At 44.8% G+C, this 17,085-nt stretch overlaps 2 protein-coding genes across 2 annotated transcripts; one reads left to right on the top strand and one right to left on the bottom strand.

Moving 5' to 3' along the window:
- Positions 1–741: 741 nt before the first annotated feature.
- DNAAF6 (dynein axonemal assembly factor 6) lies at positions 742–9,477 on the bottom strand (the record flags this gene model as incomplete). The annotated part of the gene is made up of 6 exons (XM_080352914.1): positions 742–871; positions 3,235–3,320; positions 4,092–4,188; positions 6,161–6,266; positions 7,637–7,697; positions 9,391–9,477. The coding sequence occupies 6 exons, from the start codon at positions 9,475–9,477 to the stop codon at positions 742–744; spliced, it is 567 nt and encodes a 188-aa protein (XP_080209040.1).
- An 827-nt stretch (positions 9,478–10,304) lies between these two features.
- Positions 10,305–16,839, top strand: LOC308045557 (nuclear pore glycoprotein p62-like). Its single transcript, XM_080352886.1, has 12 exons — positions 10,305–10,648; positions 10,974–11,356; positions 11,595–11,705; positions 12,068–12,196; positions 13,216–13,314; positions 13,663–13,768; positions 13,917–14,061; positions 14,452–14,501; positions 14,628–14,762; positions 15,451–15,562; positions 15,764–15,830; positions 16,626–16,839. Exons 1-12 carry the CDS (start codon positions 10,368–10,370, stop codon positions 16,715–16,717), a joined length of 1,710 nt encoding a protein of 569 aa, XP_080209012.1. The 5' UTR covers positions 10,305–10,367; the 3' UTR covers positions 16,718–16,839.
- Positions 16,840–17,085: the final 246 nt, after the last annotated feature.

The raw sequence follows: 17,085 nt of genomic DNA, 5'->3' as shown, positions 1-17,085 counted from the left end.
ACCTGTCTCTGTAGCTCTAGACTAGACCTGAAGGCCAAATAGAAGCTTTTGCCGCATTTCAGTAGTCATTTAAGTGATGCTTTGTTATGCAAAGTTAACACATTCTTTTATTAATCAAGAAAGATCAGAGAAACAGCTGGAGGGGTAGCAGGTGAATAGATGACACTGAGCCACACATCGTCGAAAATTGCTCGAAAGAGCAGATCTGTTCAACAATCGAACTATAGTTGGTTACCTTGCTCTGCCAGTATAAAGGCGCCTCAGATGTGGATATGGATCCCTGAAGAGCTTTGATCTCCTTGTCAAGGAGTAGCTAAGAGGAGATTCTGAACCGGTCCCAGTCCCAGCATTGGAGGCCAAGCAAGAACATTACCACTTGCAAGTCTTCCAACAATAATTAAGCACCAGATGCGCTGGCCAGAGCCATATTGTGCTGCTTATCAGCCATGACCACAAAAAGACTAAAAAAAGAATTTTATGGAATTTTATTCTATCTTCCGATTCACAGAGCTGGTATCAGACTGAAAGAAGCAGAACGTTAAGCAGGGCAGCGCAAGAGTTGGACAGCCTCAGCTTATAGAACCTATGGGTGCTGTGTTCCTCCTGACTCCTTCAGTTTCTTCAGGGATATTCTGCCTGGACAGCTGGAAGGAAACAATCTACTATTTTATGACCGGTTCAGTTTCAAGAAGACTTCAAACTAAGATTACTTTTTGCAACCTTTCTCTATTTCTGTGTCCATCAGGCAAAATTGATAAAGTCAAACATCCTTGATACTCTCAGGGTGACTTCCAAGGTCTCCTCTTCAGAGAGAAAACGAACCTTACAATCCTTGCTGTTCACACGGTAGGGGAGGTGTAGCAGCAGCTTCCTGCAAAAGGGAACACAGGGAACTTCAGCATCTCAGACCAGATGAGGAACTGCGAGAGCATTGCAAGTTACTCCGACCATTCGCCAATCAGTATACCAAGGAATGTTCTTCCAGTGCATCTCGTTCTCATGACAGGTTGTGGGGTTCATGCAACACCTGGTGTACAGCTGTACAAGCCCTGAAATACCCCCAACACTATTCCTTTCCTTTAGCTGTGGCTATGACAACGGTTTCCAATGATGGATTTGAGCTCTCTCCACTGCTCTTGCTTTTGCACAGTGCTGCATTTTAAACGCAGGGGAAGGAGGAGCTGCATTGATAATGCTCTCCTGGTGATAAAAATCTGAATAATGCCTAAAGTCTGAATGTGTCTTCAGGAGTTTGTCCTCTGTAGTAAAAAGAATTAATCGGTGCAGCCTGATTAGAGACTCTGGCCAGACCAGTTTCACAAAGGATATGTCTACACTGCAAAGCACAGTTCAGGTATGAGAATGGACATATGAAGTTATAAAGTTGCTGGAGTTTTAACCTATGTTGAAGATTAACTCAGTGATCCCCTTCCTGTGGCTCAGTAACATAATACACAAAGGAAGGCTGGGTCTTGGTCTCAGGAACTATTCCCCAGTCTCTCACTATGTTAGACATACAGCTCTTCCTGGAACGGCTGACAGGACTTCCCGTTTATCTCCTCACAAGGATGTCTCATCTGGACCATCCAACTCTTCTCATTGACAACTGTTCAAACTTACTTGCTGATGCAGATCCCAGACTCTTTCCCCTCTTATCCCAGGCTTATATATAAACACTATGAATAATGGGCCAGACTTGGACCTCCACTGCATTGACAGCGCAAACAGAATCAAGGACACTTTAGAATCAAAACATCTGCCCAACCAAACTCTATAAAGCCCAACAAGACAACACGGTAGCATAGATGGGGGTTACTTTAAATTGGAATTTAAGTCATGCCGATTCTTCTTCAGACCATTTCAGCTCTCTTGTAGGAGCTACGGATGAAAGAAGTACAGTCAAACACCTTTGCACCACACCTAGTGAAGACAACAATTTGCTACAATTTGGAGAAGTCCCTAAAATCAGCTTGGCTTAGAATCAGTCCCAGGACTATAGAGTTGGAAACAGTCCCTTTGAGCCCTGCTACACATCTGTGAGAGTACAGTGGTTTTCAGTGTGTAGAAGTAGAAACCTTGTTTGTTTCTTTCATACTGAGAAGACTTACATTTGTGAAAGCAGTGCTGGCTCAGGCTGTACCCAAGCAACCATGAGATTTACAGCAAACTTTATTTGCCAGGCTTGTGACTAGAGACAGCTGGATACTAAGAAGATAACAGCAGATCTGAGTCACCAAAAAATGCAAAAGAAAAAGGATGCTGAGCTTTTCCTACATCTGCAGTATTGCATTAAGCCACCTCTTGTACTACCTATAGGTTCTGCAAGTCATTAGCTGAACAATTAATCCTGCCGATTTTCCAGTTTCAGAGCTAGCAATTCCAAACATTCTTCCACTCCTTTTGCATCTTTGGGTTAAACCCAAGCAAGGCGTAACCAATTCAGCGTGGTTTTGTCTGTGAGAAAGGCACTTCGCTACTGTTAGTCCACTAGGGACAGAATTTATTTGGGCCTTAATCCATGGCCTGCACCTTGAATTTATTTGCAGGAAGCTATTCACATGTGGATCTTCACACATTCCATTTAATGCAGCAAGTCAGCCCAGCGAGGATTAAGTTTCCTATGAGAGCACTCTATTGTGAAGAAGGACTTAAAGCAAAGCAGACACGGGAATTAGCTGGAAATCTCAGGCAGGGCAATTGCACACTCAGGGAAATAGGGAAGAATAATGAGAGTATATAACTTGGTTGATTATATTTGTAGGTATGAAATAGCCCTATTAAAAAAAAAGGATTCACAGGAAGTCTCTTTATGGAAACCTCGTAACATTTCCATCTCTGCATCCATGCCTGGATATGTCCACAGTCTGGCTTTCAACTTCTGAAAATGTATCTGTACATTTTTTATCACCTTGCACACACCAGTATTTAGAAAGCAAACTCTCAGGAAGTCCTTCAAGACTGTGGGCAGTTTTTTGCCAGACATTTTGGGTCCTTGAAGCCTTGCTGTTTAAGCAGCTGAAATCTGTCTTAAAGCTATTTTTGCTGAAACAGTATCACGGATTCAAAGCTAGCATACTACACACCTACAGATGGACTATGCTTGTTTTTGTCTATATCTATTTCTCATGTGCAATCAATAATCCGATCTTTGTCTTTAGCTCTGCTTTCCATACAGCATTCAGTTGAAGTTCAAACAAGATTTTAACTGTACTTCTATCATTGTGTTTTACTTACCTTTTGGGAGTTCGAAGGTCAAGAACCTCATCCTGGATATCTAATGCAATATCTGAGCACTTTGTCTCTGGCAGTTTGATTTTAATCTGAAATGATGGGCAGAGGCAAAGCTGTGATTAGATATGTATCGCTTTAAGCCATAAAAGATCTCATCTTCATGAATATTTTGACAATAGTGTCAAAGAGCAACATTCTCAGTAGGTAATTTGAACCAGAGAAAGTAGGACAGTGATAATCATTGCTTTCCATAGCTTAATGATTTGTATTGATATCCTATTTTCTTCAAAATCCTGAGCTGATAATATACTTGACAGGTATTCTAGACCCAGCAAACTCCCCTGGCGTTGTGTATTCCAAGGACAGCTTGCTTCTACTAGAAAAAATTGCACAACAGTTCCACCTGCCCTGAAGTTCAGAAAGCAGGAAGGTCTTTGATCAAATAATAATAGGACAGGGTCTGATAGCTGTAAGTTTAAAGATTGTCAGTATTGTAGCATTCTGCTAACTCACATACCTTGTAAGAAATGCAGGCAGATGTAAACCATCTGCTTCCCAGCTCCTCTCCCCTTCAAATTTGTGTCCAAGATGAAACTATCTTAGAGCTACATTTTGTTTTCCTCAATCAGGATGTGGCATATGATTCTCTTGAGTACACTAGATCCTTGAGATACACATGAGTTCCTCAGGCTAGCAAGTGTAAATATCATCTACAAATGCTTGAAGAACTACAAGAACATCCTTCGGGAGGCCAGAGGCAGTTACACAGCTTAGTGTTCACATTCTGTCCCTCAAGAAGGCAGCAAGATTGAAAAGGGCAGAGAAAGAGCACAAAGGATGGGGACACAGGTCCAGCTCACCACCATGTATTCACAGCAGGCTGTGGAGTGGTCTTTCCTGCTCATCCCAAGGAAGACATCCTCTGTTCCCACACACTGTTTGAACAAAATCTGGTACCTGAGAAAGAGAAGTAGTTGCCTAAGAATACTGGAGAAGGGGCAGGAGATTGTGTCTCTCAGAGGACCGTAAATATCCTCGTTGCATTGTCCCTCCTCCTTTTCAGTCTCCTTTTAAGGCTTCATCCCATCTGCACAGAGTTTGTGTTTAGAACCATGACTGAGTTAGCTAGAAGACAGGTGAAGGTCCTTCACTTCACCTTCCAAGGCTCTTCCTTTGCTGCCTACAGTTCACTAACCAGCCTTTGAGGGATCACAAAGTGCATCCTAAGTGAATATGATACTTGCCAACTAATCAAACACCACAAACTTGTGGGAAATGGATTTGAAAAGGATACTGTCACAATTACCTGTGTTCTCTTCTGTCATTCAACATGCTCTTGCAGCCTGGGCTTAACACTTTTTTGTCAGATTGTAATTATTCTGCCTTTGGCCAACACTGATTTCCTTTCCCTCCACATTCACTAAACATAAAATCACATTCTCCCCTGCTCTTGATACTTAATGAATGAGGAAATACAAGCTAAAGATTGTATTTAGGACATATGTTACTCCTACTAAATTGAGCAAAATAAGTGGAGTGAGTTAATTCTCTAAGCTGTTGGAAAGAGTGTATGCAAAGTCTTCACATCTCCGGTATTCATATGCATAGGTAATAACTCCTAAGTCAGTGAGAAGTCAGTCTAATAGCTCTGGCTGCACATCTCTGGCTGCACCTCTCTGGCCATCTGTTTTCTTTTGGGGTCATTTTCCTTGATTCAATGTGATGAACAAAGATTTACACTTTCTTTTCATCTGTGCAACACAGGTCCCAGTTGCTGGAGGCTAGAGAAGCACTGCATTTGACTCAGCATGGAGGGGAATGCTTTAAAAATAGCACGAAAAAAGCTTCTGTTTTGCCAACAATAGAGAGTGTGTCCTCTAGCTCACAGGCAACAGTTTGAAGAACAAGTGTACAACTGTACGTGAGTCTACAGGTTAATGCCAAATCACTTTGCGAAATGCTGAGTCTAAGTTCAGGTGAGTCTCAGTCCTGTGTTTAGAGCAGGAAATTGAACACCTAACGGCATGACTTACATGTGGGGAAAAATGGGGATTCTGGACTACAAAAGAGCGTATGGTATGCAGCTTCATGGGCTTCATTTAGCACTCTGGGATATTGCATCAGAGCACAATGATTAGAACTACAAAGGTTGCTTTGTGGACTGACCCCGAGGGCTTTCTGACCTCTACAAACTACAACTAATATGCCCGACTGTATCTATTTCAAGAACGTTTTTATTATTGTTTTTCTACGAGCAAGGGAAAGGACTCTGGGTTTAGACTGTCCCTTGGCAGACTAAGATTGAATGACAAGATTTAAAAGTACAAAACTGCCTGCCTGCCTTCCTTTTTTCCTTCCTTCCTTCCTTCCTTCCTTCCTTCCTTCCTTCCTTCCTTCCTTCCTTCCTTCTTTCATCCATCCTTCCTTCCTTCCTTCCTTCCTTCCTTCCTTCCTTCCTTCCTTCCTTCCTTCCTTCCTTTCTTCTAGTACTATTTGTCCCTAAAGAGCTTAATTGTTTGAAACGCAAATGCAAGTTGAAGTACTTGATGAATTTATGAGTATTGAAGATGAATGCATCTCTGTTGCCGTGGGAAAAGACAGGTACTTCACACAAGTGGCATATTTGAAAGCTAGGAAATAATTTTGCTGGCCTACTTCCCCTCCTAATTGCACTTCATACAAGTATCTGATGCTGCAAGTAACGTTATAATGGGAAAAACTAACTCTGCATTTCTGTTACGAGATAAGAAGGTTTCCAAAGGAGAGGTTAAAATCACTCCTCACGTGTTGCTTTAGATGCAACACTGATATCTTCTTCCATGACATGAGCTTTTCAGGTGGCTATTTCACCCACATGCAGCAGACACTGTTTAACTCCTATTTCCATTAATGCTATGTAAAGCCCCGCAGGCAACCTCAGCTCACTTACTCTGGCTCTTCTCTAGGGTCCTGGGTATCGTCAAATTCAGATCCTTCTGGAACCTCCTCTGTATTCCAAATAGTTTTGCTGTTTTGGGATTTCAGTTTAAGAGTAACTGTAAGTGATGAGAAAAATCACATGGTCATATTTTGGAATGCCTCTGTTCCTCTAGATTTGCTGAAAACTTACATTTCTCTATGCTTTAGAAAACAAATCTTTGTATTAAAAGCATTCTAGTTAAAGATTACAGTCTTCTTCACCTCAGTTATCTTATAAATAAGAATTTGCAGAAGGAGGATGTTTACCCTTCCCTTAAATCTCCTTTACCCAGCCTCTATGCCAAAGAAATCCTCCTTTCGGGCATAAAATATCTAGCACTTCTAAATGGGTAAAGTGTAGAGGTATGACATAGAAATCTTCCCCAAGATCCCTGACGTGAGTTTAAGTGAGCAGAGTCATTTACAAAAGGACATCCCCCCTCACACAGAAATCCAGTTCTTCCCATTAGTTCTTGAGCACAGCCCAGTTAAGGTACTGAAGACACATGGCAGTTCATGGGCAGAGTGCTGTGGTTTATCTCTGTCCTACATCGAAAAAGATATTTTCTATTAAGCTGGTAAATCTGCAACCTGAAGGTTTTTATAGTTGAATCTCTGGTTAATGTTGGAATCCCAAGCAGAACTACTGTATTTGTTTTATTTGCCACAGTTCCTTTCCTGCTACGCTCATCCTGGTCCTTGTTGACCTTTCTTAGGGCTCATAACTAAGCTGCCAAATAATGTGACAGCATTAGCTCCAGGAAGAACTTTACATTAACTTTGCCAAGACTGAACTTCTCTGTCTTTCTTTCCTGAGTACAGTTCAGGATGTTGACACAAATTTAGGAAGCCTCAAAATATTTGTTGTCATTGTCCGAGTGTCTACCTTCCCATATATGGTGCCAGAACATGTGAGCCAGGTAAGACACAAAGCTGATTGGGGTTTGCAGACAAAGAATGAGGTACAGGAAGCGGAATAAATGACAAACATCTCTCGGTCTGTCGATGGCAGCACTGAACAAAGCTTCTGTTTTTCCCTATGTGTGATCTGAATAGGGTTGTGAAACCCGGGAGGAAATGTGGTATGACTACGTTTCACGGTACACTTCATAGCTCTTTCTCCTCATGGGCATAGCCTCAGTTCCACACAGTTTACTCCATGAAGATCCTTTCAGCTGAGCACTTAGAAGCCCATCTTCCTTGTTTACTATAACAATTCTGTTTATCTGGAGTTACCCTTTCTGCTTCTCTTTATATATTTTGCTCTTAAGCTTACAGGAAAAGAAGAAATTTACAGTGTTATTGTGAAAATGTAATGCTATTTCCACCTCAAAGGTCAGTGGCCGCTCTCTTACTGAAGCAAACCCTATCTGTGATAACTTACTGCAGCTGTTTTAGTCTGCTAACATGGGATTGAATGCTAAAACATACAAATGCTCCTCCTTACCAGTGGTTTTCTTTACTGGTCCAATACTAGCAGGAGTCATAGTGCTAACAGAAGTGTGTGGCTGTGAAAAAGGCAAATAGAACTTCAATCAGTTTTCATAGAGCCCAGTAAAAATGGTAATGTCAATAAATATAAAACGTTACCTGAGGTCAAACAAATCCCTGCTAGAAGCTAAAACATATTATCACACAATTACATGACGGAACCATTCAACTTTCTCTCCTCTTCACCCTCACCCAGCAGAAAGTGACCTTGACACACCAGGTTTAGGCAGGACTCCCAGAAGCACAGCGTTATGGACAGATGTGCTCTTTGAGTATTAGTTGCCATGGCATTTTGGCAAAATTTCCATGCTTTGCCTGCCATGAAAATATTGCAGGAAACCAAGGGTGTTACATGAAAACCCCATCACATTTGGATTCCTTTTGACAGTAGAGATCACATGAGGCAACATCATTTTCCTCTAATTATGTATTAATTTAGTGCTAATAGGCAGTGTGAGGCATTTCTCCATATATGAAGATTCCTTGGTTTGATAAAAGCGCTCATATGCACAGAACATTAAATTAAATCAAAATAAAGATTTCAGTTTGCCCAGATTGACTCAGACTTAATTGACACCCCTCATGGCAACTTTCCATTTCTGTCTCTGAAGTGTCATTCATTTCATTAATCAGATGTAAACAAATTCTTTTAAAATCAGGATGTTTACTGCAAAGATGTACATCAATAATGCTAGTGTTAATAGGCAGGCATCAAAGAGCTGAAGGGTAGTTAAGAGTGTGAAGGACGACATCTACCACCTACTAAAAGGAAATTTGAAGGCATATGCACCCCTTTTATCCCAAATATTACAACCATTGGCACTATTAGTGCACAACTGCTGGGTCAGCCAGCCGGCTCTTTGTTGAGGAGTGATTTGGGGGAATACTGAGGCACTTGCCATTTTTGGTTATCCATGTCATAACACGACTTGTTCAAAATCCTAAGAGACTTGGTAAAGTTTTAAGCCTTCACAGAGACCTTCCACATTGTAATTGTTGGCATCCATGGCCCAATTGGGGTATTTCTCTCCAGTGCACATACACACCTAGAGAAAAGCAGCAGTTGCATATTGCAGGAACAATATACTCTTTCTAGAACATGTGATTTTCACATAGTTCTGAGATTAATTGATACAGAAGAATAGGAAGACATTTCTCTCATTATTCATTCAGATAATTCACCTTAGGATGATTACTCGCCCTTCCCTGTTCTACAATGACTATTGCACTTCAGTGATCAATTATCTCTATAGTTCAATGCCTGACACACAGTATTTGTATGCTCAGACACTTCTGGATATTTTAGTCTTTACTCAGAAGCTGAACAGCACCTTTTTTTCCCTTCATATGAAATATATAGCTCTAATTACCTTCGTCTCTGGCAGACTTCAGGGAAAAGTACGGGGAAGCCTAAAGCATCTAAAGGTCTTTCAACTGTGTGTTCCCATTTCCTTCAGGCTGAAAACTTAAATGTCCCCTCCACTTTGCGGTCACAATCTCTCCTTGTTTTCCTGGGGCATCTTCCTTGCTCTAACCCTCAAGAACTTGCTACCTTAAAAGTATCTTCTAGCTGTGTCAGTCCAAAACCTTCTAAGGCTTTCATGCTCTTTTTACTCACTCTGGGAAAAGAGAGATCAGCTTTTCCTCGTGTAACAAGGTTAGGCTATGGTACAACATGTAAAAGCAACAGCATTTTTATGAAATACTCACCTCACATTCATCACTATCTTCATTTTCAGCATCACGAAGTAGTGTGGCAAGAAACTGCAGAGAAGAGCCTGAGGAAACACTGTCCATATCAACAGCCACTGCTCACCTATGCAAAAAAAAGACAAGCGACAGATGAAGAAATAACAAATGTGCTCTGTACTGTCTGTAAAACCCAACTTTCCTGCTGTGTGTTCTGGAAGCATGAAGTTTGGCTAAACTCTCACATGCATAATGTCAAAATAAAAATAATGGAGCATAATCAACCTTTACTCTTTGTGCTCGGTTTATAGGCTCCTTGCTCCATGAGCGTTAGTTGTAATCACAGCTCAAGCGTTAGTGACTGTTAGATCTGGTAGACCCGTGTCAACAAAGATTTGCAGCCCAGACCAGGGCAGCAGGACGCCTTGGCTCAGGCTTGGCACTGAGGGACCAGACAAGAGATTTTCACACGGTTCTCTGCCTGCCCCCTTCGCTCTATGAGGCTCAGGTCAGACCCAGACCCGGCTCAAGCTGCGGGCGAAGGGAACCACAGTGCCCGCGGAACCCGCCCTCCCCACGGCCCCGCTTCCAGGCTGCAGAGCGGGTCCTGGCCCCGCCGTACGGGCAGCGGGGCAGCCCCGTCCCCACAGACGCACCGGGTTGGAGCGGCCGCTCTGGCCAAACAAGCGCCCCGGAGCCGCAGGGCCCAGGCGGGGCCGCCAGCGGCCGCGTCCCCGTCACCACGGCAACGGGCGGCGCCGCCCAGCCCCGACTCACCGGCCAGTCCGAGCGGGCCGGCCTGGAGCGGCGGCGAGACCAGCCAATGGCCGTGTAGAGCAGGAAGAGCCGGCCGGTGGTTGGCGAGGCGAGGGAGAGGGGCGGGGGGTAAGTTCGTCATCAGTGCGCGCGAGCGCGGCGCTCCGTGGCCTGAGGGAGCGGGAGCGCCGCGGCCATCGGTGCGGGCCGCGCTGAGGCCGGTGCGTGTGCCCGCAGCCGCCATGAGCCAGTTCAACTTCGGGTCGGGCGCGGCAGGAGGCGGCTTCACGTTCGGCACGCCGAAGACGGCCGCCACCACGGCCACGAGCGGCTTCTCGTTCTCCACGCCCGGCGGCCAGGGCGCCTTCAGCTTCGGCAGCGCGGCCCAGCCGGCCGGCAGCAGCCAGCCCGCCGGGCCCTTCTTCAGCACGCCGGGCCCCGCCGCGCAGCCCGCTGGCGGCTTCAGCTTCGGGACGCCGACCCCGGCTTCGGCGGCTCCGGCCGCGAACGCGTTCCAGCTGGGGTGAGCGGCCGGGGCCGTGCGGGGTGTTGGCGGTGCCGAGCGGCCCCGGAGCGGGGGAGGACGAGCAGGTGTTGTCCGTCCGCCCATTGCTCTGGCGGGGCTCTGCGTGTGGCTCTTAGGGGATGAACCTATTGCTCTTGTGCCTTAGAGCTCCTGCTGGACGTGGGGAAAGTGTTGAGTAAGAACCGTGTTTTGTCATTGCTGAATCTTTTCGAAATAGCTCTAAGAATAAGCTGTTTCATGCTTCAGTCTGTGGGAAAGCTGGCACAGCACTTGGGTGGATATATATCTCAAATGGGTTGTTGTCTTTGCATTTCTTCTCTAGGGCAAACACACCAAAACTGACGTTTGGAGGCAGCACGGCAACTCCAGCGACTGGCATCACGGGAGGCTTTGGGTTTGGTAGCTCTGTGGCAACCAGTGTGCCCTCAAGTCAAGCAGCAGCCCCTTCTGGCTTTGTGTTTGGATCTGCTGGCAGCACCAGCAGCACCACCGCTCAGTCGGGCACAACCGGAGGGTTTACGTTTTCCAGCGGCACCACAACTCAGGCCGGAACAACCGGCTTCAACATCGGCACTGCAGCTCCGCAAGCAGCACCCTCAGGGTTGACCTTTGGAACAGCAGCTGCAGCTGCTGCCACCACCGCGGCCACCTCGGGAGCTGTGACCCAGTCAACAACCCCCTTCAGCCTTGGGGGACAGTCGGCAGGTGGGGCTGGGGCTTGAAAGGGCGTCTGGAATTGCAGGCAGCCCGTGGGCAGGGAGGGCAGCCGAGCTGGTGTGGAGGTTCTGCAGCTTTCTGGTTCTGCTGGGGGGGAATGGAGCGAGTGGCTGCCCTCAGTGATTTTTCTGATGTGCTTATGCAGGTTCTTCAGTGATAAGTGACAATACAGTGTCTCTGTAGTAAAAGGTTCATATTTTCTTTTTATTCATGGTACTTGTTCCAGGTCTAAACTTTGGGTCATTGACTTCAGCAGCAGCCACTAGTGCACCCACAGCAACGCTGACCACAAGTACCAGCCAGGGACCTGCTCTGTCCTTTGGAACCAAGCTTGGAGGTAGGAATGACTTTAGGGAATAATTACTCAAGATGTAGTGAATCTGCTGTCCTTCTAGGAACAGTTTTCTAAACTGAGCCTGGCAGTGGGCTAAAAGTGTTTGTTACTGTCAACTTGCAATGGCATCAGTAATCTGACTGTTTATAGAGCCATTGAACTTAGTATCCTATGTTTTTTTTATTGTGTCCTGTGTTCCAAATTCTGTTCTGTACTTGTTGCTGGAGTGTAGTGGAAAGGAGCCATGGGTTTAAAGGGTACACTGGAAAAGAGATATGAGGTAGAGTTAGAACTGGTGTAGATTGGCAGGTTTGTATTATGTTCCCAGCAGCATTGTACAGGGTTTGTGCTTTCTCTGCTTGTAGTAACAACCACGGCTGCTACAACTGCCGCTACCACCACAACCTCCATCCTTGGTTCAACGGGGCCTACGTTGTTTGCATCTGTAGCGAGTTCATCAGCACCGACGTCATCTACCACCACAGGCCTCTCACGTGAGTCACACTGTGGTGGTTTTATCTGTTGGGGAATAAATGAGCAGCACATGGTTGGTGGTACCTGTCAGTGGTGGAGCTGCAGGTGCTGGGGTAATATGGGAGAATTCACGAAGCTGGGTTTTCTCAATGCTGGCAACGTTCCCCCTTTGTGATTTCTGGCAAACTTTCTTCAATGGCGAGGCATGGAGGGTTCTGTTCTAACCAAAGCGTGTTTTAGATTCAGAGTTGGCAAGCAACATGGAGTGGTTTTAGCTTCAATTTGCTTTGATTATGGAGACACTAGCTACAGTGAGTGTCATTGTGTACTGGAGTTAAGACAATTATTCCATACCTGTTGCTGCCTAGCACCTAGCTTTGGAAGTATAGGTAGCTGTTCCCAAAGACCTTAATAAGTTTTATGTTAAAGCCACACTGATTACTTGTAACTAATCGGTGGCAATTAGTAGATGTCATATATCCCAGCCTAAAAATTTGTATTTTTACTAGCTCTGCAATGCAAGCATTGCTACTCTAGTTCCAAAACTGACTTTAATCTTGTGTTTCAGAATGCTTCTAAGCTAGTGGGCATTCTCTCCTTATCAGGGTGTCTGAAAACTTGTTCTTAAAAGACATCAGGAGGGTTGTTTCCAGGGAACTGAGTTATGAGCAGTGTGTTTCCTGTAGTACATGCAGTTGTGTTGCTTTACAAATAGACTCATGGTGAGATTGCATTTCCTGCCTGTATGTGTCCGGTACCCTTTGCTTATTTTAGCATTTGGCAGCAGTTAAATGTTAGAGAGTTCAAAATGGTTAAAGTGACAGTAGCTGGGTAACTGGGTTGATAAAGTTTCCTGGAAGAATGGCAAAGTGTTCTGGCTCCTTTATACCTTCACTCTGCCCTTTTTCCTGTTGTATGTGGAGTGGTCCTGGTTTATAAAGATCAGGTGGAGATGGGTGAGTAGGCAGGGTGGAACATTTCAGTGGGACACTGTATTTAATGGGTTATGCAATCTCCTAATGTTGTGTTCTGTTGACAGTTGTTGCCCCTTCCACTGGGACAGCCAGTCTTGGAACGCTTGGGTTTGGATTAAAAGTTCCTGGAACAACAGCTGCTACCACAACCAGCACTGCCACGAGTAAGAACTAGATGCTGAAATAACACAGGTCTTTCTCTCTCTCATCCTCGTTACCCATCTCCCCAAACACACAGTCACTCATGACTTGTGAGATCCTGGCCACAGCAGAGGGAGCCAATTCCTCATTTTCCTGGAACTGCCACTCGGGCATTTACAGGCCAGTACTTCTGTGTCAAGTTGTGCTTTATTCCTGTCTTGACAGACATGGGATTTGCTTTTGGTCTCTCCAAGCACAGTGCTCTGTGAGCTCAAATAGGTGCCTTTGGAAGTGTCTGTTGGAGATGTTCTTGTTATGTTCTATAGCAGCTGTGTCCTCTTGTGTTGGTTGACTTGAATCTCTTCTTTCAGGCACCACTTCTGCTTCTGGCTTTGCTTTGAATCTGAAGCCGTTAAGTACAACCGGTGCCACTGTAGTGGGGACTTCTACAGCTGCCGTAACCACAACAACATCCAGGTGAGTGTTTTGTTTTAACTGCGTGTTTCCCGACTGGGGTGAGAGGCGCAGTGTTGATGCTGCTGTCTGGTGTCGGAAAGGGAGATGAATGTTGTTTGTATTTTGGGTTCTGATCTTGTTTTGTGTACTGTCCGACGCTTCCTCCCAGCGCGCCTCCAGTGATGACCTATGCCCAGCTGGAGAGTCTGATCAACAAGTGGAGTCTGGAACTGGAAGACCAAGAGAAGCACTTTCTCCATCAAGCCACGCAGGTCAATGCCTGGGACCGGATGCTGATAGAGAATGGCGAGAAGGTCAGGTGACGTCCCGTGTAAACTCACTGTGCTTGCTGAGATCTGTAAAGGCCTTTGCTGTTACAGATGCAGCAAGACATCCAGGGGGACGTTCCACTGGTTAAAAAAAAATAGATGTGAATTATATCTGGATGCTTGTGGAAGTCTCCCTGTATGTCTGCCCTGGTCTGTAGGCATTGAAGCATGGAAATCTGTTACGTGAGCTTACAGGATGATAACTTATCTTATGGTAGCACTTTCGTAGCTGCCACTCCATGATTCAGTTTTTGGTCTGTAAGTCTTCTTGTAGCTTGTTTGCTTCTAGTAGACATTTGTATGGTGTGGCTTACTCTGTTTTTTTGAATTGACATTTGAGTTTTCGTAGTGTAATTGATTGTCTTCTGTTTCCAGATTACGTCATTACACAGAGAAGTAGAGAAAGTGAAGCTTGATCAGAAGAGGTATGAAAGTCTGAAGCCTTAAAGAGATGCAGAAAAGAATACAAATGTTCTTGTGCCACTGGTGGTGTGGCAGATCTAGAATGTATGTAACCTGTGAGCAGGATAGCTGACAGTCTCTCTTTTCAGACTGGATCAGGAACTAGACTTCATTCTGTCACAGCAGAAAGAGCTTGAGGACTTGTTGACCCCTCTGGAGGAGTCTGTGAAAGAACAGAGCGGGACGATCTACTTGCAGCATGCGGATGAAGAACGGGAGAGGACGTAAGAGAACAATGGGCTTGGGACGTGTGCTGAGCAGAGGAATGTGGTGGTGATTGATCAGCAAGAAGTAGAAATGGGCTGTGTGACAATATTGATCTATTAGCGACATTTGTCATAGATGTGATCTTGTTTTATGCATGGCAGCTTAGATTTTACATGTTAGAAACAGGGTGATGGGGACTGGAAGCCCTTGAATCAGCAAGCAAAGCTCTTTGGATGCTGGTGTAATGAGCTGTGTGGGAAAGGGTTACTAATTTTGCCTAGTCTCTGAAAATTAGCGATTCTTTAGTGATAGAAGTGATGAGAGCAGCATGCACTGTGTGTGGCTCAAGCTCCCTTGTAAGCATTAAGTCTTAAATCCTAGCGGGGTAATTAAACAAATGCTGGGTTTGAGAGAGAGAAATGTTGAAGAATCTGGGTGAGTTGGTTCCTTCTGTCCTGACCAAACCTTCCAGAAAGTCTGCACAGTGTTGCCTGTGTGTTTGTGTGTCTGTCAAGAGAGGAAGAGGTCAGCAGTTACTTCATGTGTGTGCCACAGTGTCTCTCGTGGTGCTGTCCCCATGTGTCTGGCAGCATCAGTGGAAAGGTGCAGACGCTGGCTGTGATTGCGCAGGGTTGGTGTGACTGGGAGCAGATCTTCTGAAGTTCACTTTAAATATTCTGACCTTGGTTCCCATTCCTTTTGCAGCTATAAACTGGCTGAAAACATAGATGCTCAGTTGAAGCGTATGGCACAAGATCTGAAGGATATCACTGAGCATTTGAATACATCAAGAGGTCCAGCAGACACGAGTGATCCGGTAAAGCCAACCTTTTTTTTTCATGTATGCATAAGGTGACAAAAGATATTTAAACATTTGAAACTCTTTGTGTGTTCCCTCTTGGTACTACCACTGCTTGTAGTTCTGTTCTTGGAAGGGTATTTTGTTGTAGACTGTCTCTTACTGCTCTTGGTTTCTGTGTGCTTTAACAAGTAATTCACACCATTTCTTTCTGCTCAGCTTCAGCAGATCTGTAAAATCCTGAATGCGCACATGGATTCGTTGCAGTGGATTGACCAGAACTCAGGTGAGAGTCGTGTTGCAGCTTTTTGGGAATGTAAGTAGAAAGCATGTAGCATTTATGGCTGTGTTTCTGGACATAAATGAATTCCTGAAAATCTCTGAGGAGTCTTCTCACCTTCATTTCCACTGTTCCTTCTGTGGTTGAATTCTCCTGATTTGTATTCAAAGCCTCTGGTGAGAAGGAATTCTTGGCAACTGCTCATGCTTCACAAAGAAGCACTGCTTGGAATGCATCAGTGCACAGCAGAGAACTAGAAAACCTCATGTTTTGTTCTATCCAAGTGAAGTTAATTATTTCAGCTTGTGAAATGTTGTGGAGTTTCCCTGTCGATTAGGAAAACCTGTGAGGGGGGGTGTGTATAATGTTATCATCTTCCCCTCTGAACAGGAAAGCCAAATCCAGTTAAGACAGAGCAGGATGCATGGATCTGCAGGTGGGGTAATGTTGGAGTATGGAAAATGCACAGTAGCAATAACTTGAGATGTAATGCAGAGCTGAAGATGGCACTCGGTAGGGAAAGCTTGATAGCAAGGAGAATTCCTGTTTCTCTGTGCCCTTAAGGCAGTGTGGTGGAAAACCAGTACAATTTTGAAGTAAGCCCCAAATGCCTTGGGATACTTTTCAGATGATCTTCTTTGTCTTGGAGGGTTTGCAGTTCTTTGTGTGGGAATTTCTTCCTCCTTTGTGCACTGTCACATCTGAGGGACTGTCCAAATGTTTTATCTCCTTCTGGTGGCTAATGTGTGGAGGATGGTGTTTTAGGGTGACTATAAGATTAATCCTTTGTTTCTCCCATAGCTGTGTTGCAGAGAAAGGTAGAAGAGGTGACAAAGGTTTGTGAAAGCCGCCGCAAGGAGCAAGAGCGCAGTTTTCGAATCACATTTGATTGAACGTGTCCAAGTTTGAAGGATTAAACTAGGATCTGCACAGAAAACAGAGGTTGTTGGACCTATGTCTCAAATCATGTGTCTGTTCCTTTTCTTTTTTAATAAAATCAGTTGTTTGTTCCCAAGCCAGTCTTTGTGGTGTCTGACTGTGTTTCCCCCTGTCTGGTGTGAGGAGACTGCATGGAGTTTGTGCTGAGAGTATGTGCTGTTTGTGCTGTGTAACTGCATGCAGCATACTGCTTAAATCCTGGAAAGGCAGTATTTGTATGTGTGACTCTGCAGCTGAACTCTCTGGTGCTTAAAAGTAACTGGACTTTGTTTAGTGGGACTTGCTGAGTTTTTGTTGAGGTCCTTAAAGAGCTGGTTTGATG

This window comes from Nesoenas mayeri (assembly GCF_963082525.1).
Source record: "Nesoenas mayeri genome assembly, chromosome: 13".
Taxonomy (NCBI): domain Eukaryota; kingdom Metazoa; phylum Chordata; class Aves; order Columbiformes; family Columbidae; genus Nesoenas; species Nesoenas mayeri.
This window is presented reverse-complemented; position numbering and strand designations above follow the sequence as displayed.